Here is a 24,009-nt window from a genome sequence, read left to right as displayed (position 1 = left end):
CCAGATTTGACCTCCGGAGCCTCTTGGAAAACCAAAATTCATTTGATTCAGTTGAAATTTGGTACGTGGTGTTAATATATGGCCTCAAACACCCACGCACAAATAGGTCGAAATCGGTCCATAATTATATATAGCCCATATAAACCGATCCCCAGATTTGTACTCCGGAGCCCCCTGGAAGAGCAAAATTCATCCGATTCGGTTGAAATTTGGTACGTGATGTTAGTATATGGTATCCAACAACCATGCAGGAATTGGTTCATATCACTCCATAATTATATATAGCCCCCATATAAATAGATCCCCAGATTTGACCTCCGGTGCCTTTTTGGAGAAGCAAAATTCATCCGATCTGGTTGAAATTTGGTACGTGGTGGTAGTATATGATATTTAACAACCTTGCCAAAAGTGGTCGATATCAGTCCATAATCATATATAGGCCCCATATAAACCGATCCCGATATTTGGTTTTAGAGCCACTTGGAGGAGCAAATTTCATCCGAGTCAGTTGAAATTTGGTACATTGTGCTAGTATATGGCCGTTAACAACCATGCATAACTAAGTCCATAACGGTCTATAGTTATATATAGCCCTCAGATAAATCGATCCCCAATCACAAAAAATTGGTCCATATCAAGTTCATAATTGTATATAGCCCCCATATAAGCGACCCCCATATTTCAATTCTGGCTCTCTATGTACCGTGCAAAAGTCCATATCGAGTCGTAATTATTTGTAGACTTACCTATACATACCTTTTTTGTCTAATATATACCACGTATGGACTAACTCACAATTTAGAAAACGATGTTAAGAAGTTTTAAGATACCACAACCCAAATAATTCGATTGTGGATGACAGTCTTTCGTAGAAGTTTCTACGCAACCCATGGTGGAGGTACATAAGATTCGGCCTGGCCGAACTTACGGTCATATATACTTGTTTCTTCTTCATATGGGGCAGTTTTGCCGTGATTTCGACCTTCAAACGCTCCAATAACGCCATATAATAGTCACTGTTGATGGTTTTTCCCTTCTCAAGATAATCGATAAAAATTATTCCATGCGCATCCCAAAAAACAGAGGCCATTACTTTGCCAGCGGACTTTTGAGTCTTTCCACGCTTCGGTTCACCGGTCGCTGTCCACTCAGGGGACTGTCGATTGGACTCAGGAGTGTAGTGTTTCATCCATTGTCACATATCGATGGAAAAACTCGGGTGTATTACGAGTTAACAGTTGCAAACACCGCTCAGAATCATCAACACGTTGTTGTTTTTGGTCAAATGTGAGCTCGCGCGGCACCCATTGTGCACAGAGCTTCCGCATATCCAAATATAGATGAATGATATGACCAACACGTTCCTTTGATATCTTTAAGGCCTCTGCTATCTCGATCAACTTCATTTTTCGTCATTCAAAATCATTTTGTGGATTTTTTTTATGTTCTCGTCGGTAACCACCTCTTTCGGGCGTCCACTGCGTTCACCATCCTCCGTGGTCATTTCACCACGCTTGAATTTTGCATACCAATCAATTATTGTTGATTTCCCTGGGGCAGAGTCCGGAAACTCATTATCAAGCCAAGTTTTTGCTTCCACCGTATTTTTCCCAGTATTTTATCAAAACACGAAATTCCTTTTTTCCATTTTTTTCACAATAACAAAAGTTGCTTCACAAAAGACGCTCTATCTCACAAACTAATTGACTTACAGACGTCAAATTTTGACACGAATCATTTAAAGGTTGTTACTATATAAAAAAAAATGAATTTAATACTAGCGACGCCATCTGTGTGTCAGACCGGGGACTTATCAGCCAACCTGTTACTTCAAGTCTAGAGCAATATTTCTGGACGCATTTTTATGCAGATTAAAGATGACTACACGTAAAAAAAATAATTATTTCCCCCCAAACGAAGTTTTAGACAAACAAATATCGTTTCGCATTTGCTTTTCGCTGTGAGGATGTTGTTGGAAGAAAAGTATATACTTTTTGTGATAAACTTTGATTATTTTACAGAATGCAAAAACAGTTCCTTAAAGACCAACTTCATTTTTTCTTTTCTGGCTAATTGCATCTTCCCTCACATCGTTCACACTTCCACGGGATGTTTTAGTTCTTACACTCAAATTATGTCATGGAAATCTTATGTTTATTTCTTTAAATTTTTACATTTTACTGTAAATGCGCCCATCTTGAACTTCGTATGGCACTAAAAACATTCTTTTACTTTTTATTTATTTTTGTCATATCGGCGTGATGTCAGCGTTTGTAATACTGTTTAGTTAAAATTTTCTAGAAATTATCTAATTTTGTTTTTAAATTAACCAAAATTTTTCTTCCTGGCGTGTTCACTGTTTTTTTCCGTGTAGCATCTTTTTCTGTAAAACAAACAATGTAGAAGAAATTATTCAAATTATTCCGCGGACAAACATTTATCGTTATAGCCATCAACACACAAGCAAGGCATTTGGACGTTCACGAGCCGATGTAAAGAAACTTTATTTAACATAAACATACCATACACCATATTCGGAAAGTCTGTTTGTGGACCTAAAATGCGTCTAGATTTCCAATTTCAAACAAATCGAATAAAGATTGCTTTATCTAGAAGCCCAATAAATCATATTACAGGGTCTATACCTATTTGTGGACCTAAAATACGTCTAGAATTTCAATTTCTGGCAAATCGAAAAAACTACTGTATGTAGAAGCCCAAAAAATCGACCCACACACTCCATATTTTGCACACATATTTGTGGACCTAAAACATCTCTAGATATTCAATTTCGATCAAATCGGATAGAAGTTGCGGTGTAAAGAAGATAAAGGATTCAAATCGGGAGATATATCAAAATCTTGACCGACATTGCCAATCTGCGAACTTGATCTATGTACAGAAAAAAGGACTTTCAAGAATAAATGCTTCATATAATCGGAGATCGATATTCCGATGGTTTACGGAACGGAATGGTCATCAGAATTCAGTTATAATCATGTAACCATGTAACCAATTCATTCTTACCATTTTTATATCCTCCACCATATTAACTTTGTCATTCCGTTTGTAACACATCGAAATATTGCTCTAAAACCCCATAAAGTATATATATATTCTGGGTCGTGGTGAAATTCTGAGCCGATCTAAGCATGCCCGTCCGTCCGTTCATCCGATCCGGCTGGAATTTGGTACATGATGTTAGTATATGGCCGCTGATAACCACGCAAAAATTGGTCCACATCGTTCCATAATTATCTATAGTCCCCATATAAACCGATCCGCAAATTGGGCTTGTGGAACCTCTAAGAGAAGCATATTTCATCCAATCCGGCTGAAATTTAGTACATATAAACCGATCCCCAGATTTGGCTTGCGGAGCCTCTAAGAAACGAAAATTTCATCCGATCCGGCTGAAATTTAGTACACGGTGTAAGTATGTGGTCTCTAACAACCATGCAAAAATTGGTCCACATCGGTCCATTATTATATAGAGCCCCCATATAAACCGATCTCCAGATTTGACCTCCGCAGCCTCGTGGATGAGCAAAATTCATCCGATTCGGTTGAAATTTGGTACGTGGTGTTAGTATATGGTCTCGAACAACCATGCAAAAATTGGCCCACATCGGTCCATAATTATATAGAGCCCCCATATAAAACGATCTCCAGATTTGACCTCCGCAGCCTCGTGGATGAGCAAAATTCATCCGATTCAGTTGAAATTTGGTACATGGTGTTAGTATATGGTCTCTAACAAACATGCAGGAATTGGTCTATATCGGTCCATAACTACATATACCCCCCCATATAAACCGACCCCAGATTTGAACTCCGGAACCCCTTGGAAGAGCAAAATTCACCCGATCCGATTGAAATGTGGTACATTGCGCTAGTATATGGCCGCTAACAACCATGCCAAATTGGTCCATATCGGTCTATAGTTATATATAGCCGATCCCCAAAAATAATCTACCAAAATTTTATTTCTATAGTAAATTTTGTCAAAATTTTATTACTATAGAAAATTTCGTCAAAATTTTATTTCTATAGAAAATTTCGTCAAAATTTTATTTATTATCAAAATTTTATTTCTATAGAAAATTTTGTCAAACTGAATTATATACGTATGTAATCAGCTTCTTTTTTTCTCTATCTGCCGTATATACTTGTTGGGAATAAAACGAAAATTTTGGCCTGCTTTAGAATACATTGAACCCCATTGTACGGCCACTTGTTTTACGAACTTTTTTTTTGTAAAAATAACAACAAAAATATAACAAAAGTAAATAAACAAATACATACAAAAATATTTGTTTGAATTTTTGTGTTTTTTGGTTAAGTACTTCGCGAAAGTTATAACAAATTAATTTCAATCAAGTCATTGGCAAATTTCTAACCCATTCCAGTTTGTAGAAAGTGCATTTTTAAACTCATAATTATACTCTTTCAGTTCGTTCACCGTAAATGTTCTTTGGCAGGGTTTCTTTAGAAAGGTCGAAATCCAGTTGAGATTTTGTTTTCAATTTTATTTATTTATTTATTTTTTTTTTTTAGAAATATTACAAATTTTGAACAATTCATAAAATTTAATTCTCATGGCCAGTTGATAATCGGCGGGGTTCATGAGCACAATGTAGAGACATCCGTAAAGTCATTCGGTAGACACTTGAGAGTATTTCGAATTTTTTAAACAAAAGTTTATTCCATTTCCAATTACGGGAAGTTTTGGGCAAACTATCATATAAACATAAAGAGTATGGCATATTTCATGTAATAATTTCCATATTAAGAACTCGCAAATTTTACTACAAGTGCATTAAAAATTAAAAAGAAATTGAATAAATTAATTGGAACGAGACCATGACATATCTCTGTCATAAATTTCTACTTATCCTGGTATTCTTTGGAACATCAATTTGTCAAGGACATGCTAATAGTAAGTGAATGGTAATGTGGTTCTAAAAATTACAATTGCTACAAAAAATACTTCTATCAAAATTGATTGCAATTATATGACATTCTGATTATATGGTTTACTTTCGTTTAAACTTAAAAAAAATTTAGTTCAGTTTATTATAATTTCATTCAGAGTAAATTAAAACTAAATGAAACCAATTCTATACTGAAAAAAATATTGCCGTGAGGTCAATGATTTCATATCTGTAAAATACGAATGCAAATTTTGCTTAGCGTAGAAGACGTATTTCTCTAATATAAAGTTTTTTTCCTTGTCCATACCATACCATAATTTCTACTGGAAGTCGAGTCTTAATTTGGAAAATAAAGTTGTCTTTAACTCATTTTTAAAGGACTTTGTTGTCATATGAAGAAAAGCGCTGAAAAAGCGAAAAATTAAAATTTACTTCCTAGTACACAAACCCAAATTTAAAAGAGAATTGTGTCTTAAAAGTATCCTTACTTGTATTCTCCGTTTCTTTGGCTCGGAATCAATACCAAAATTTTTAAAGTAAAGACAAAATCTTTGGAACCGGGCATGCTTTTTTCAGTGTACACACAGTTTCCTCTAAATTAAATTGATTCAATTATTTTTTGAATTTTTCGTTAGAAGTTTTTTATTTTTTGGTCAAGGTAAAAACAGAAAAGTCGATTAGTACGATGTGTTTCGGATTGTCAAAACCGATTTTGATATGTCGATTTGTTGAGAAAGTCGATTAACCGACTTACGTATCGTCAGTCTGGGCTGCGCGTAACATATATTGTTTATCCATTTTCTCACAATTTCCATAAAAAATTTATGTCATTATCTCCTTTCAATTCAAAGGCAACTTTACCACATTTTCGTTACAAGTTGATTTTGTTCAACATTAAAAAATCGATTAGTTATCTGAATCGATTTTCGAAGGTATCAAAAGTCAATGAAGTGAATTTAAAAATTGCCAAATGTAGATTTGTCGTCTGCGTTTGATAAAGGCAAACAAAAGACTTAAGAAACAAACTTCTATGGAGTGTAATGTCTGAGAATAGGGATTCAAGTAAAGTTATCTGACAAAAGTCGACTTTTCTATAACCGCAAATGTCAAAAGTCGACTTTACCTTCGTGTCGAAAGTTATCTTTTTCAAATTTTGAAAAAATCCAATATCGGCTATTTGAATTGTTATTCTATTCCGATTACATCCTTACATGACAAATCGCACAGATGCGATAAGGAAATCAAAGACAAACAAACAAAACTATTTGTAGTAGAATACACGAAAACTCGCCAGGTACTATCGAAACAATTCAATATAATCTAGCTTATTTTAATTTAATCTAAATTGAAATTGAAATTGTAAAATTTCTTCGATAAACTGTCAGTAAGTTGGTTTTGATATCAGCTCAAAGATCCGACCACACTGTTAGAAAAATATGTTTTTCATATGTTCCGATATAAACAAAATGTGTTTCCGGCACAATTTTTAAACACAATATATTTAAGTGTAAACATGTAATGTTCCTAAACTAACTCTAAATGTTTGGGACACATATGTTAATATGTTAGGTATCAGTCCATTGTGATTCCACATTGGTGAACTTCTCTCTTATCACTGAGTGCTGCCCGCTTCCATGTTAAGCTCAATGACAAGGGACCTCCTTTTTATAGCCGAGTCCGAACGGCGTTCCACATTGCAGTGAAACCACTTAGAGAAGTTTTGAAATCCTCAGAAATGTCACCAGCATTACTGAGGTGGGATAATCCACCGCTGAAAAACTTTTTGGTGTTCGGTCGAAGCAGGAATCGAACCCACGACCTTGTGTATGCAAGGCGGGCATGCTAACCATTGCACCACGGTGTTAGAATATATAATGTTTGTGGCATGAATGTTTCATAAATATATGTGTGAATATAAACATATATAAATTTACAAGTTTCGAGTAAACATATATATATGTTGTGATATTTTATTCAGAGAGCCACAGAGAGAGTATAGAGAAAGAAATAGAGATGTAAACCGGAAGGGTTGACGAAAGATATCAACACAACACAGCGAGAGAATCAAAAGAAAGCAATTTCTGTGAAACCGCTTGTATGTTGTTTCGGACAACTGTTTTATGATAAGGCCAAACATTTGATATGCCTAAGTCCAAATATTATTTAATTTGAATATTAGAATGAGTATTCGGAGTAAAGAGAATAGACAATCGGAACCAAGAGAATAGACATTTGAAAAAACAGCATGTGTTTTCGCTTTGAGTGCAGCATTTTATGTACACTCAAAAAAAGTTTACTTAGATCCAAAGATTTTGACCTTTCCTTAAGGATTTTGGTCTTGATTTCGAGTCAAAGATGCGGCTTCTTTAAAATAAAGAAATTTTTTAGCGACCTATCTGGCTTTAAATCTAGGACCAATAAAATTAAAATTAGGATACAGATCTCATTTATCTAATTTTCAGTCTCTTTTCACGGTTTATTAATAAAGGTACTCACGTACAAACAAATGCCACTTCAAAAATCCAAATTATAACGGATACTTCAAAGTAAAAAATGTTTTCTTTATTCCAAAAAAACTTTAAACCAAAAGCGCTAAATCCTCAAAATAAGTCTTAGCCTATATTTGAAGCGTTTTTATCTTAAATGTAAAGTTTCTATATTTCAGTTAATTTATGGACAATTTCTTTAAATCAAAAATGTTTTTCTTTACTTTAAGGGAAATTAGCCTTAGTTCAAAGGCATGCGACCCAAACGGAGGGATGCAAATTTACAAAATTTGTGTTCTAAATTTAATGAAAAAAAATTTTGAAGCTAAGATTATAACTTTATTTTAATTGAAATTTCATTATTTTAAAGAAAGTTGACCTTAATCTTTTGTAAATTTCGCATCCTAAAATTGAGGTAGCGTAATCTTTAATATCACGTAAATATTTTTTTCAGTGTATGTGTGGACATGTGTTTTGTTTATCATTTTGGCATTATAGGCACAATTTTTTTCTTGGTTCAAATCGGAACGTACGAGGAGTAAGTCAAAATATTCAGGCAAAGGAAATTAAAAAAAGAACGGTGGAATATATACAAAAATTACAAAGGGATCTTCATAAAAATAACGAAAGGGCACTATACTCTTTTTAGAGTTGGGACATTAAAATGAACAAAGGAGGAAATAATGAAAAATTAAACAGTAAAATGTATAAAAACAAAGTTTAGTTCCTCCTTATTAATAAGTAGTCCAAGAGGAGTTGACGGACACCTTCAACTATAAAAGCGGGCATTAAGTTCGAGTTTTGCAGCTAAAACAATTGAAAAAATTTATTTTCTTTAAAATGAATTATTAAAGAAAAGTAAAAGGCAAACCATTTTAGAGCGGTAATGTCAACTTAATACTGGGCGCTGCAAACTATGCTATATAAATGTAACTTTTAACGATAATTGTCCACTGGTGACTATAACAGCTACGTAGCCCAGTGGATAGTGTGTTGGCTTACAAACTGTATGGTCCTCGGTTCGATTCGCCGTCCAGGCCAAAGGTAAAATTTAAAAATTTATAAAATTTAATAATTTCTTTAACATTATTTGTAAGGAAGCGATGCAAATTCAGTGCAACGGCTGGAGGAAATGGAGGACATCCATCCTATGACAAGCTCATGTTAAATTCATCGCTTCTGCTCCAATTTTGCACCACTTCCGGATCCCAGAAAAACCATTTTCACTCCTTTTTTGGCGACGATTTTTTTTTGCTGGGTATTTACAATTATGTCAACATCTGACAAAACAATCATTTTAATGATTATAATCAAAGTCACTTGTTATATCAACGGTTTGCATCCAGCGCTGTAAACGCATTCGTTTGCAACGGAAACACGTGTTTGTTGACATTGAACATGACATGAAAAATTCCACAGATGAGATAAGGAAATCAAAGACAAACAAATCTATTTGTAGTAGAATACCAAAATCGCGATGTACAATCAAAACAATTCAATATAATCTTACTTATTTTATTTTAGAGATTAAATTGAAATTTTACTATTTCTATATTACTATAATTTTTTTTGATAAATTGTCAGTAAGTTGTTTTCGATATCAGTACAAAGCTCCGACCACCTAGGTCTATGATGTCACCAGTACAAATATTTTGTACAACTATACCCAACAAAAAAATTAGAAGTTTCTCTAAAGGCACGGCTTTAAAAGCACTTCCACAATGTTCTCCCAAATATGTTCTTCAATTTAACTACACAGGAAGTTCATTTAACTCAATATTTTTGTAACACGCTTTTTTATATTATTTAAATATTTTCAGAAAAAAATGGTAAATCTACTCACAAAATTTTTTTTTCCGATTCAATCACGAAATTAATTGATCCAATTAATTTTTTTATTGTAATGTCTTCAATCACAGTAATGATAGTATCAATTAAAAAATTAATTGAAGGCCAATTAAAAATTAATTGATCCAATTAAAAAATGAATTGATACTACTAATTTTAGTGATTGATTCTTGTTTGTTGAATCAATTAAATTTTTAAGTGAATATTTTTTAAAACTCAATTAAAATTTTAATTGGAAAAATTTTCGTGAAATTTTTTTCTGTGTATTGTGGAACAAGTATATACGGCCAGGTCAAATCTTATGTACCCTCCTCCAAGGATTGCGTAGAAACTTCTACTATATGGGGGCCACATACAATTATGAACCTATATGGTCCAATTTTTGTTTGTGCAGTACCAAATTTTAGCACGATCAAATGAAATTTGCTGATATAGGAAGAAGTAAAATCTGGAGATCGGTTTATCTGGGGTCTATATGGACCGATATGGACCACTTTTCTGTGGTCGTAAGCAACCATATACTAACAACACGTACCAAATTTCAACCGGATCGGATGAAATTTGTTTCTCCAAGACGACCTGCAAGCAAAATCTGGGGATCGGTTGTGAGTGTTAGAGGTCATATAACATACTAACACCACGTATCAAATTTCAACTAGATCTGATGATATTTGCTCCTCCTAGAATATCCGCAAACCAAATCTGGGGGTCGGTTTTTATGGGGACTATACGTAAACGTAGTCCGATATGGGCCTTTTCGTCCTACATCCTCAAAAAATCGCTTCTATAACAAAATATTGTTTGTATTGTTCAAACATATTATGTTTCACCTTAGGCATACGCTGGTAGAAAAAAAATAATTAAACTTTCTTTGTGTATAAATATTTTTAAGGCGCCAATTGGTTGCTTCCATTCTTTTACTTACAACATACTCTCTAGGTCTCTCTTTCTAAACACATATATGTTTAAAAGCTATTTCTAAATTAATATATGTTTGCATCCAAGCATATTATATTTACAAACATGTTATGTCCCAAGCATAATATGTTCTAACATATTAACATATATGTCCCAATTATGTTATGCTAGTTTATGAACATTGTATGCTTGCACTTAAAAATATTGCTTTAAAAAAAAATTATAAAATATATAATTTTTACACCCTAACATATGAAAAATAGTCTTTTTCGTCCGTGTATATAATAACGACTACACGGACGAAAAAGACTGTTTTTCATATGTTTGGGTGTAAACATTATATGTTTGGAACTCAATATTTTCATAAACTAGTATAACATGTTTGGGACATAAGAGAGAAGTTCACCAATGTGGTATCACAATGGACTGAATAGTCTAAGTGAGCCTGATACATCGGGCTGCCACCTAACCTAACCTTGGGACATATATGTTAGAACATATTATGTTTGGGACATAAAATGTTGTAAATATAATATGCTTAGATGCAAGCATATATTAATTTGGAAATAGCCTATAAATATATATGGGTTTAGAAAGAGAGAACTAGAGAGTATGCTGCAAGTAAAATAATGGAAGTAACCTATTGGAGCCTTAAAAATATATCCACACAAAAAAAATTCAATAAAATCTTTTACTACCGGTGTATGCCCTAAGGTGAAACATAATATGTTTGAACAATACAAACAATATTTTGTTTGCACAAATCCTAAAAATATATATGCTTGAAGCAAAATGTGTTTGGGGTATATGTTACAGAAGCGATTTTTTTGAGGGTGTACTTGTGCTAAGTTTCAAGTCGATAACTTGTTTCGTTGGGAAGTTAGCGTGATTTTCACAGACGGACGGAAAGCCGGTGTTGAAGCACTCATTTACACTTTATAAATTTTTGATATTACGAGTATGTTTTTATTTTTAATCACATACCCTTTGAATTCTTAAATGTATACTAACAATTGTATTTTTTCATTGTCTTAAAAATTCTTTCTTCGAGTACATACGCATATTTAATTCTCAAATAAATGTTTTTTTCAAAAACTTGAAACTGAAAATAATTTCTCCGTTAATATTATAAAAGGTTATGGGCGACAGAGAAGACTGTGTCGTTTCAGAAGAAAGCGAATTGCAATCATCTCATTTAGCATCAGATGAACAATGGTCAGACACATTAGTTGATAATGCTACTAGTGGTGAGGAATCAAATTATGAATCTCCGGAAGTAATACAGAAATTTCAACTAAGACGAAGTGAAAGATTAAAGAATAAAATCTTGGAATTCACGAAAAGTGATGCACATTTAGCCACTTCTTCAAATACCCTTGAACCAAGAACATATTCCGATTTAGAAGCACATCCTGAAAAAGATAATTGGAAGAACTGGATGCAATGAAAGAAAACTCAGTATGGGAATTAGCTCCTCGAACACGTGATCAGAAAATATTGAAATCGAAATGTGTTTTCAGAGTAAAAGAGGATGAAAATGTTGATCGCTACAAGGCGCGATTATTAGCTCAAGGTTTCCTACAGAATTACTTCTTAATGAATCTTGGATTCAAAAGGTGTATACACGACTCTTGTCTTTATACAAAGTTCGGGAAAAACTCAATTTTATATTTATTTATGTGGTATCACGTTTTAATTGCTGGAAATCATTTGAGTATGATAGAAGATTTAAAAAAAAATCTTGGTACTGTCGGGTTGCTGTCCATTAAAATATTACTTGGGAACAAAAATTGAATATGACCGTTTGAATGGAACAATGAAATTAAGCCAAAAAAACACACATTGATAGAATTTTAAAATAATTTTCTGTGAAAGAATGTAACACAGCCAAAACACCAATGGAAAAAGGTTTATGTCTTCCTCAAGATACAATTGATGTTACAGAAAAGCCATATAGAGAACTCTTAGAAAGTGTGGACAGTGCTAAAAAGTGTAGTTCGCTACATAAAAGGGACAAAAGACTATGAATTAATATTCAAAGATAATATAAATGATGAAGAATTAATTGGTTTTGCCGACGCCGATTGGGCATCTGATAACAATGACCGGGAATCGGTAAGTGTATTTATTTTTAAAGTCTTCGGTGGCCCCGCATCTTGGTGCAGCAAGAAACAAACTATTGTGGCAACATTATAAAGTGTCGTAGCCCTTAGTTATGCTGTTTCGGAGACAATTCGGATAAGAGGTGTCCAAATAGATCTTCAAGTTGTAACTGAAATGAAACCAACCGTGGATGTATTGGTATTGCTCGAAATTCTGAAAGCAAAATGTCGAAACAGATCCATGTCAAATTCCACTTCATTCGTTCGTTCATTAAAATTGAACAAATATCAACAGAACTTGAATTAGCTGATATTTTCTCGATACCTCGAAGTTTACTCGATTTCGAAATGAACTTCAGTTAGAGAAAATGTGAATGTGAGGGGGACATTGAAATACTCATTTACACTTTGTAACTTTTTGATATTATATTTTTATTTTCATATATATATCCCCCATCTTATGGTGGAGGGTATAAAAATTGCAAATTTTTGAAATAATCAGTGCAACGGCTAGCGAAATGGCGACGGCTTTTTTGCTTGGTATATATATCTACATCTGATTATAATCAAGGTCACTTGTAATATCAGCGGTTTGCATCCAGCGCTTTAAACGCATTCGTTTGCAAAAGAAACACGTTTTTTTGCGACACTGAACCTGACTTGCTGTTGTCAGTATTCTTGTTTCAGGACACAATTTTTTTCAAGTTCAGTGGAAAATTTTGCAATTGAAAACACAACACTGAAGAGCATGATCAATGCGAGAGAAATTTGAAGGTTGCAATTTTTACAAAACAATATGTATTAAGAGCTTTTATAGATTATTAAACGCAATACACTCAAAATAAAATGACCCCTACATTAAGTTAAAATGAACTTATTTTGAAGGAAGTTTAACTTCGTATAGAGCCAAATACTTTTTTGTTTTTTCGAATGATGTGTTTATACCCTGCGCCACACTGTGGAACAGGGTATTATAAGTTAGTGCATATGTTTGTAACACCCAGAAGGAGACGAGGTAGACACATGGTGTCTTTGGCAAAAATGCTCAGGGTGGGCTCCTGAGTCGATATAGCCATGTCCGTCTGTCCGTGAACACTTTTTTGTAATCAAAGTCTAGGTCGCAGTTTTAGTCCAATCGACTTCAAATTTGGCACAAGTATGTGTTGTGGCTCAGAATAGATCCCTATTGATTTTGCCAAAAGCTCAAAAGTCAGAGTTTTGCCCTGACTTACTTCAAATTTTGCACAAGCGGTACTTTTAACGATACTATTGTATATGCCAAATATGGTCAAAATCGATTCAGATTTAGATATAGCTCCCATATATATATATTTCGCCCGATATGGACTTATATGGCTCCAGAAGCCAGAGTTTTACCCTAATTTGCTTTAAATTTTGCACAAGAAGAACAATTAGTACTATAGTCAAGAATGCCTAATTTTATTGAAATCGGTTCGGATTTAGACATAGCTCCCATATATATCGTTCGCCCGATGTACACTCATATGACCACAGTGGCCAATCTTTTACTCAGATTTAATTGAAATTTTGCACAGGGAGTAGAATAAGCATTGTAGCTATGCGTGCCAAATTTTGTTGAAATCGGTTCAGATTTAGATATAGCTCCCATATATAGCTTTCGCCCGATTTACACTCATATGACCACAGAGGCCAATTTTTTGCTCCGATTTAGTTGAAATTTTGCACAGGGAGTAGAATTAGCATTGTAGCTATGCATGCCAAATTTGGTTGAAATCGGTTCAGATTTAGATATATCTCCCATATATAGCTTTCGCCCGATTTACACTCATATGACCAATTTTTAACTCCGATTTAGTTGAAATTTTCCACAGGGAGTAGAATTAGCATTGTAGCTATGTGTGCCAAATTTAGTTGAAATCGATTCAGATTTAGATATAGCTCCCATATATATGTTTTTCTGATTTCGACAAAAATGGTCAAAATACCAAAATTTTCCTTGAAGAGTTGTAAAAATTACTCTAATTTTCCTAAACTACTAATACAATACATCGAGCGATAAATCATAAATAAACTTTTGCAAAGTTTCCTTAAAATTGCAAAGATTATGAACTATTTAAAAATTAAAATTTCTTTATATTAAAAAAGTTGTCTTTAATGTTGTTCAAATACGTTGCTTTCTAGTGGGTCACCTTCTTTCAGGTAAATGTAAATGTTAGTCGGTGAGGATGTTTCTATCTAAAGACTTTAAATAAAAAAATATAGCTATCATCGAATTTTATCAGTCAGTTGACTAAAATAAATCTGTCGCGAAAATCAGTTATATTCAGCATATTCCCAAGAAATCCAAAGACTTAAGAACCAAACTATAACAAACAGAAGCAAAGTAGTTTATAATAAAAAGAGAATTTCGTTTGCTAAAGCTTTGTTCCGGACGGCAAATGTTTTTCTTTGAGTGCATATGTTCTCACACTATGTTAACACAAAATCAGCTTTTTCGATCGATTTTTGAAAACATGAAAAGTCAATTATACGATTTTTATTGAAATATTCTCCTATAAGAATTACATGGCAAAATTTTATTATTGCACTGAAAAATATAGCATGCCCCGTTCCAAAGATATTGTCTTTACACTAATGATTTTAGTATTGATTCCGAGGCAACGAAACGGAGTATTTAAGTAAGTATACGTTTAAGATATAATTCTCCTTTAAATTTGAGTTTTGCGTACTGGATTCTACACACAAGATAAAATGTATATGTTAATTCAATCACTAAATTAATTAATCAATTATTTTTTTTTTTTTTTTTTTGAAATGCCTACAACCACGAAAACGATAGTATTAATCGCATATTTAATTGGACATACAAAAATATTTGATTAAAAAATTAATTGATTTTAAAAATTTCAAATAATTTTTAAATTGATTCAATTAAACATTTAATTGATGTTAATTGGAAAAATCAAATAAAATTTTTTAATTGATTCAATCATTCATTTAATTAATGTCGATTGGAAAAGTCAATCAGTTATTTAATTGATTCAATTAATTATTTAGTTAGGTTAGGTTAAGTATAGTGGCAGCCCGATATTTCAGACTCACTTAGACATTGTGATACCACACACTGTTAGAAAAATATTTTTCACATGTTCCGATATAAACAAAATGTGTTTCGGGCACAATTTTTAAATACAATATATTTAATTGCAAACATCTAATGTTCCCAAACTAACACTAAATGTTTGGGACACATATGTTAATATGTTAGAATATATTATGTTTGGGGCATGAATGTTTCATAAAACTAATATGTGTGAATGTAAACATATATAAATTTACAAATTTCGAGTAAACATATATATGTTGTGAAATTTTATTCAGAGAACGACAGAGAGATAGAGATGGAGAGAGTATAGAGAAAGAAATAGAGATGGAAACCGGGAGGGTTGACGAAAGATATCAACATAACACAGCGAGAGAACGAAAAGAGAGAAATTTCTGTGAAACCGCTTGTATGTTGTTTCGGAAAACTGTTTTATGATAACGCCAAAAATTTGATATGCTTAAGTCTAAATATTATTTAGTTGGGACAGTAAAATGAAAAAATGAGGAAATAGTGAAAAATTAAACAGTAAAATGTAATTAAACATTAATGTTTAGTTCCTCTTTATTAATAAGTAGTCCAAGAGGAGTTGACGGACACCTTCAAATATAAAAGCGGGCATTAAGTTCGAGTTTTGCAGCTAAAACAATTGAAAAAGTTTATTTTTTTTAAATGAATTATTAAAGAAAAGTAAAAGGCATTTTAGAACGATAATGCCATCTTAATACCGGCCTTAAAGGTAAAAATGAAATTAAGTACAAAAGAGTATAAGTTTTAAATGCAATTAAAATGGTGTTAAATGCTAGTAAAAAACTGTTCACGCCTAAATAAATTATTGTGTATATTATAAAATTATTTATGTATGTTTGTACTCGACTCCACGTTCTTCTTTTGCTAGAGTTTTTGAATTCTTTCCAAAATTTCAAACTTTTATACCAAAAACAGTTTTTTGTTACAAAATTGTTATTTTTGTAATAAAAAAATGTTATTTTATCCAAAAGCTCAGTCCATTCGTTTATATCAAGTATTGTTTCTGACTGTAAATCTTTAATAACCCACATTTCTAAGTTTCATTATAAAAATTTAATATAGTATAAATATAAATGTGTAAATTAAAAACAAACAAGTATATACGGCCGTAAGTTCGGCCAGGCCGAATCTTATGTACCCTCCACCATGGATTGCGTAGAAACTTCTATGAAAGATTAACATCCACAATCGTATTACTTGGGTTGTGGTATCTTAAAACTTCTTAACATCGTTTTCTAAATTGACCAAAAAAGGTATGTACAGGTAAGTCTACAAATAATTACGAATCGATATGGACTTTTGCACGGTACGTAGAGAGCCAGAATTGAAATATGGGGCTCGCTTATATGGGGGCTATATACAATTATGAACTTGATATGGACAAATTTTTGTGTGATTGGGGATCGATTTATCTGAGGGCTAAATATAACTATAGACCGATATGCACCTAGTTAGGAATGTTTGTTAACGGCCATATACTAGCACAATGTACCAAATTTCAACCGACTCGGATGAAATTTGCTCCTCCAAGAGGCTCCAAAACCAAATTTTGGGATCGGTTTATATGAGGCTATGTATGATTATGGACTGATATGGACCACTTTTGGCATGGTTGTTAAATATCATATACTTCCACCACGTACCAAATTTCGAGCAGATCGGATGAATTTTGCTTCTCCAAAAGGCACCGGAGGGCAAATCTGGGGATCGGTTTATATGGGAGTTATATATAATTATGGACTGATAGGAACCAATTCCTGCATGGTTGTTGGATACCATATACTAACATCACGTACCAAATTTCAACCGAATGGGAAGAATTTTTCTCTTCCAAGGGGCTCTGGAGGTCAAATCTGGGGATCGGTTTATATGGGGCCTATATATAATTATGGACCGATATCGACCAATTTTTGCATGAGAGTTTGAGGCCACATATTAACACCACGTACCAAATTTCAACTGAATCAGATGAATTTTGGTCTTCCAAGAGGCTCCGGAGGTCAAATCTGGTGATCGGTTTATATGGGGGCTATATATAATTATGGACCGATGTGGACCAATTTTTGCATGGTTGTTAGAGACCATATACTAATACCATGTACAAAATTTCAGCCGGATCGGATGAAATTTGCTTCTCTTAGCGGCCTCGCAATCCAAATCGGGGGATCGGTTTATATGGGGGCTATATATAATTATGGACCGATGTGGACCAATTTTTGCATGGTTATTACAGACCATATACTAATACCATGTACCAAATTTCAGCCGGATCGGATGAAATTTGCTTCTCTTAGAGGCCTCGCACGCCAAACCGGGGGACGGTTTATATGGGGGCTATATATAATTATGGACCTATGTGGACCAATTTTTGCATGGTTGTTACAGACCATATACTAACACCATGTACCAAATTTCAGCCGGATCGGATGAAATTTGCTTCTCTTAGAGGCCTCGAAAGCCAAACCGGGGGATCGGTTTATATGGGGGCTATATATAATTATGGACCTATGTGGACCAATTTTTGCATGGTTGTTACAGACCATATACTTACACCATGTACCAAATTTCAGCCGGATCGGATGAAATTTGCTTCTAATAGAGGCCTCGCAAGCCAAATCGGGGGATCGGTTTATATGGGGGCTATATATAATTATGGACCGATGTGGACCAATTTTTGCATGGGTGTTAGAGACTATATACTAACACCATGTACCAAATAGGCCTCACAAGCCAAATTTGGGGGTACGTTTATATGGGGGCTATACGTAAAAGTGGACCGATATGGCCCATTTGCAATACCATCCGACCTACATCAATAACAACTACTTGTGCCAAGTTTCAAGTCGATAGCTTGTTTCGTTCGGAAGTTAGCGTGATTTCAACAGACGGACGGACGGACGGACATGCTCAGATCGACTCAGAATTTCACCACGACCCAGAATATATATACTTTATGGGGTCTTAGAGCAATATTTCGATGTGTTACAAACGGAATGACAAAGTTAATATACCCCCCATCCTATGGTGGAGGGTATAAAAAAAGTGTTCGGTCGGAGCAGATATTGAACACACAACCCTTTGCATACAAGGCAGACATGCTAACCACTGCTCCACGTGGCCAACAAATGTATTTTTCTGTTAAATAATGTTATGTTTGCATGGGCTCGTGGGCGCTGCAAACTATGCTATATAAATGTAACTTATAACAATAATTGTCTACTGGTGACTATAACAGCTACGTAGCGCAGCGGATAGTGTGTTGGCTTACAAACTGTATGGTCCTCGGTTCGATTCTCCGTCCAGGCGAAAGATAAAATGTATAAAATTGAATAATTTCTTCAACATTATTTGTATTACAGAAAAAGGAGCCAAGAACTAAAAAATTTCGTGGTAGTGAAAATTATATGAGGGAATGAGCACAATCTTCTTTGCGGAAAATTGTTCCAAGCATATAATATTTTTGGGCTCAAAATGCTTCCAAACATAAAATATGTTCACATAAAACAAACATATTAATGTTTCGGCAGTATCCAATGATATATGTACTTCCTGCAAAATATGCTTGGAACATATGTTAGAGAAGCGATGTTTTTTGAGGGTGCAGTGGTGAACTTCTCTCTTATCACTGAGTGCTGCCCGATTCTATGTTAAGCTCAATGGCAAGTCCGAACGGCGTTCCACATTGCAGTGAAACCATTTAGAGAAGCTTTGAAACTCTCCGAAATGTCACCAACATTACTGAGGTGGGATAATCCACCGCTGAAAAACTTTTTGGTGTTTGGTCGAAACTAGTTTTGAACCCATGACCCTGTGTATGCAAGGCAGGCATGCAAACCATTGCACCACGGTGGCTTATGTAGTTAAACTTCAATCCAATTACCAAATTAAATTAGTAAAACAATTAGTTAAATTTTGCAATCGACATTGAATAAATTTGTTAGTTAAATTGTTAATTAGAATAATTAATTGTTGTTTTTGTTAACACCTAATATTTCCTATATTTATTTTCATAATTTATTATGATTGTAAATCTTGTAATAAATAAATAAAAACCGCGAAACTTTTCTTTCAGTTTCTTAACTAACTTTGTGTTCTTAGTTTGATTAAAAAAAACGATTGTATCACTAATTCTTTTAAGTGAAGACGTAACTTTGTTCTATCACTTTTTTTGTTGCCTTAGTGTTTTTATTTTGGTTAAAAAATTTATTGTATCAATTAATTTTTCTACTAAAAATCAATCTACAAAATCAATCATTTTTTTAATTGACTTAGTCTTCCGAGTTTGATTAAAAATAATCAAATATTTTTTAATTAAAAATATATAAAATATATTTAAAAAAAAGTAAATAAATAGTTATAGCTTAACGGAGCTAAAATAAAATTCCCTTTGATTAAAATTTTTTAATCACAATTTCATTTAATTCATTGTAATTTACATAATTTTTTCTTACATCGATTTACAGATTCACCATTACCTCAATTGTATACTTTCGATGATTACGACACCTGTTTCAGTAATGGAAAGTCAGCTCTTTCTTCCACCTATTGCATGGTCTATGCTCAGGTCCAGCCGGATAATTCCTCAGACCTTTGGAAAAAAATAGAAACACATAAATTGCATAGATTTAATTATCATTATGATAAACTATTCTTTGGTGTATGTTTAGAAAGATGTATGCATACGATGGACATTGATGCTCAAAAGGAAACTCTTGGTATAATTGATAAAGAGGTGAGTTTGACGTTCATAGTTGCATATAAATAAAAAACAATATTTTTAATACTTTAGATAGTTGAAGATTTACAATTAATTCACAAACGTCCTTTGGACATAGAAATGCGTGCAAAATACTCATTAATGATCCAAAAATGTTTAAACGAGGAGTTTCAAAGAAAGTATGATTTAAAATTAAACACTTTCATAGAGTACTGTGAGAGACCAAAAGAAACAGAACAATTGGAAGAAGGTAAATGTGATTGAAAAATAATAATTGTTGTATGAAAATTTTATATATCCCCTCCACCATAGCATTTTCAAGTTGGTTCGCTAACCTTGATTCGCGAAAATGGGGCTAAATTAGTTTATGTTAAATTAAATTGCCTTAATTTGTATTACATTGGTCGATATTTTTAGATGCTGCCGAAACTATTCTATATAAAATCATCAATGGTCTTGGGCTTTTGGTACTTTTTTCATCATTCTACGATTATTACCTGAAGACCCATCCAGCAGACGGAGTCTATATTAATGAACATTTTAAAAACAATTATGAAGATTCAGGTAAGATTCTGCAAAAGTATATTAACCCATTAACGCCCAAAATGAAACTGCCGGACAAAACTTTATTTTATATATTATTTTATATTAACTTTGTCATTCCGTTTGCAACACATCAAAATATTGCTCTAAGACCCCATAAAGTATATATATTCTGGGTCGTGGTGAAATTCTGAGTCGATCTGAACATGTCCGTCCGTCCGTCTTTTGAAATCACGCTAACTTCCGAACGAAACAAGCTATCGACTTGAAACTTGGCACAAGTAGTTGTTATTGATGTAGGTCGGATGTATTGCAAATGGGCCATATCAGTCCACTTTTTCGTCTAGCCCCCATATAAACGGACCCCCAAATTTGGCTTGCGATTGCTCTAAGAGAAGCAAATTTCAACCGATTCGGCTGAAATTTGGTACATGGTCTTCGTATGTGGGCTCTAACAACCATGCAAAAATTAGTCTACATCAGTCCATAATTACATATAGCCCCCATATAAACGGATTCCTCGATTTGGCTTGCGGAGCCTCTAAGAGAAGCAAATTTCATCCGATCCGGCTGAAATTCGGTACATAGTGTTAGTATATGGTCTCTAACAACCATGCAAAAATTGGTTCACATCGATCCATAATTATATATAGCCCCCATATAAAACGATCCCCCGATTTGGCTTGCATAGCCTCTAAAAGAAACAAATTTCATCCGATCCGGCTGAAATTGGGTACATGATGTTAGTATATGGTCTCTAATGGCCATGCAAAAATTGGTCCATATCGGTTCATAATTGTATATAGCCCCCATATAAACCGATCACCAGATTTGGTTTTGGAGCCTGTCATCCGAGTGAGTTGAATTTTGTGGATGACAGTCTTTCGTAGAAGTTTCTACGCAATCCATGGTGGAGGATACATAAGATTCGGCCTGGCCGAACTTACGGCCGTATATACTCGTTTTTTAATAATTCAGTAAAAAGATTTAAATAAAAAACTGACACTTTTTAGAGAAAAGGGATGTCCCCATGTGGTGACATTCGGCAGATTAAGTAGAAATTCTCTAAAAATCTCAATTACCATAAAGTATATATATTCTGGGTCGTGCTGAAATTCTGAGGCGATCTAAGCATGTCCGTCCGTCCGTCCGTCTGTTGAAATCACGCAAACTTTCGAACGAAACAAGCTATCGAGTTGAAACTTGTCACAAGTAGTTGTTATTGATGTAGGTCGGATGTTATTGCAAATGGGCCATATCGGACTACTTTTACGTATAGCCCCCATATAAACCGACGCTCAGATTTGGCTTGCGGAGCCTCTTGGGGGAGCAAACTTCATCCGATCCGGTTGAAATTTGGTGCATGGTGTTAGTATATCGTCTGTAACAAACATGCAAAAATTGGTCCACATCGATCCATAATTATATATAGCCCCCATATAAACCCATCCCCAGATTTGGCTTGCGGAGCCTCATGGATGAGCAAAATTCATCCGATTCGGTTGAAATTTGGTACATGGTATAATTATAAGGTCTCTAACAACCATGCAAAAATTGGTCCAGATCGTTCAATAATATATAGCCCCCATATAAACCGATCCTCAGATTTGATCTCCGGAGCCTCATGGATGAGCAAAATTCATCCGATTCGGTTTTATCAAATGCGACCAAGTGTCTTTGTTTATATATTAGATGCAGTATAAAGCTGTCATACGTGCATTTTGAATTACAAAAATAACGTGTAGCTCATAGCTGTTTGACTTTAAACAGGTGTCCTCATATGGGGACAGAGGGCGGTAATGGGTTAAGGACAGTTTATACTCGTATTTAATTTGTTATCAAATCTAATTCATAGATCTCTACTCCATTTCTTACAGTATCACGTCTCTTGACATCATTCTCAGTACCTCGGAATTATAATCGTCTCGTCCAACCCTATCGTGGTAAAATTGCTATAGATTTTTCCTACTTGGATGGATTACGTTCTGTGAGTACTTTGATAGTACTACATGGTCATATTTTCTATATGGAATTCCTTCATTTGCAAAATCCCGAGTATTTTGAAAATATTGTTAATAGCACCATTGGATTAGCCTTACACAACTTAACACCAATAATAGAAATATTTATGGTTATGAGCGGGTTATTGTTCTACATGAAATTTAAGGAAATGTCTATCATTAAACCACAGACTAGTTGGGGAAAATGCATAAAGCTTTTACTGTTAATAACTGTTGGCCGATTTTTAAGGTATGTTCATATTTATGGGCCACATGTAGGATTTTTTATCCTCCACCACTTACTTGTAGGTACACATTAAAAAAAAAAGATTACTTGGATCCAAAGATTTTTACCTTCCCTTAAAGATTTTGGTATTGATTCTGAGCCACAGATTACGGATTTTTTAAAATAAAAACATTTTTTAGGGACCTATCTACTTAGGTTTAAATTTAGGATGAATTAAATTAAAGTTAGCATACAGATCTCATTTATAGATTTTTCACTCTCGTTTTTGCTATATATTAATAAAAAGCTGTTCACGTATAAACAAATGCTAGTTTAAAACCCAAATTATAACTTCAAAGTAAAAACTTTGAAGTTATAATTTGAAAGAAAACAAAAGAAAACTTTAAATCAAAGAGACAAAATCCTCAAAAGAAGTCATAGTCTATATTTTTATAGACTATTATGTTATATCACGTGAAAGTCTTTGGTAAATTTTTTTACGCAATCGGTGGTGGAGGTTGCATAAGATTTGGCCCGATATATACTTGTTTTACTATGGTCTAATTTGCTCTTTTTAGATTTTTACCATCAATAGGTTTATTGATATTAATCAATGGCACTGTATTGACCAAATTTTCTGATGGACCATTTTGGCGTCATATTACTGAACCCTGTCGAACGTTCAGTAGGGAAAATTGGTGGCAAAATATTTTGATGATAAATAATTTTTATCCAAAAACTTCAGTAAGACCTATATTTTTAGCAACTATGATGTATAAAATTGTTTTAAATTTTTTAATTAATTTTGTAGGTGAGCACCCACACTTGGTATCTGGCAGCCGATTTTCAATTATTCACTTTTTACACAATGGTTTTAATATTAATTTCAAAGTAAGTATCATGAACTTATAACGCATTAGCTGGAATTAATAACGCATTATTACTCCAATATTTAGAAGAAAATTTCCTTTAATGCACTGAAAAAATATTGTTTTCAGGCCATAGATTTCATGTCCTTAAAATACAAATCCAAAAGCCTATAAACTTAAATGACAAAAAAAAATTTTTTTGACTGCAGCCAACATGAAATCGTCTTCAAATTTGTTGACTTGACTACAAA

General features: G+C 33.6%; 1 protein-coding gene across 1 annotated transcript; it reads left to right on the top strand.

Annotated features, from left to right (window-relative positions):
• The first annotated feature begins 11,629 nt into the window (after positions 1-11,629).
• LOC142239944 (uncharacterized) lies at positions 11,630-23,668 on the top strand. The gene is made up of 6 exons (XM_075311676.1): positions 11,630-11,804; positions 19,867-20,135; positions 20,193-20,370; positions 20,538-20,684; positions 22,541-22,913; positions 23,635-23,668. Exons 1-6 carry the CDS (start codon positions 11,630-11,632, stop codon positions 23,666-23,668), a joined length of 1,176 nt encoding a protein of 391 aa, XP_075167791.1.
• Positions 23,669-24,009: the final 341 nt, after the last annotated feature.

This window comes from Haematobia irritans, chromosome 5, assembly GCF_050003625.1.
Source record: "Haematobia irritans isolate KBUSLIRL chromosome 5, ASM5000362v1, whole genome shotgun sequence".
NCBI lineage: Eukaryota > Metazoa > Arthropoda > Insecta > Diptera > Muscidae > Haematobia > Haematobia irritans.
The sequence above is the reverse complement of the archived record's forward strand: the minus strand, read 5'-3'. Positions and strand labels throughout refer to the sequence as shown.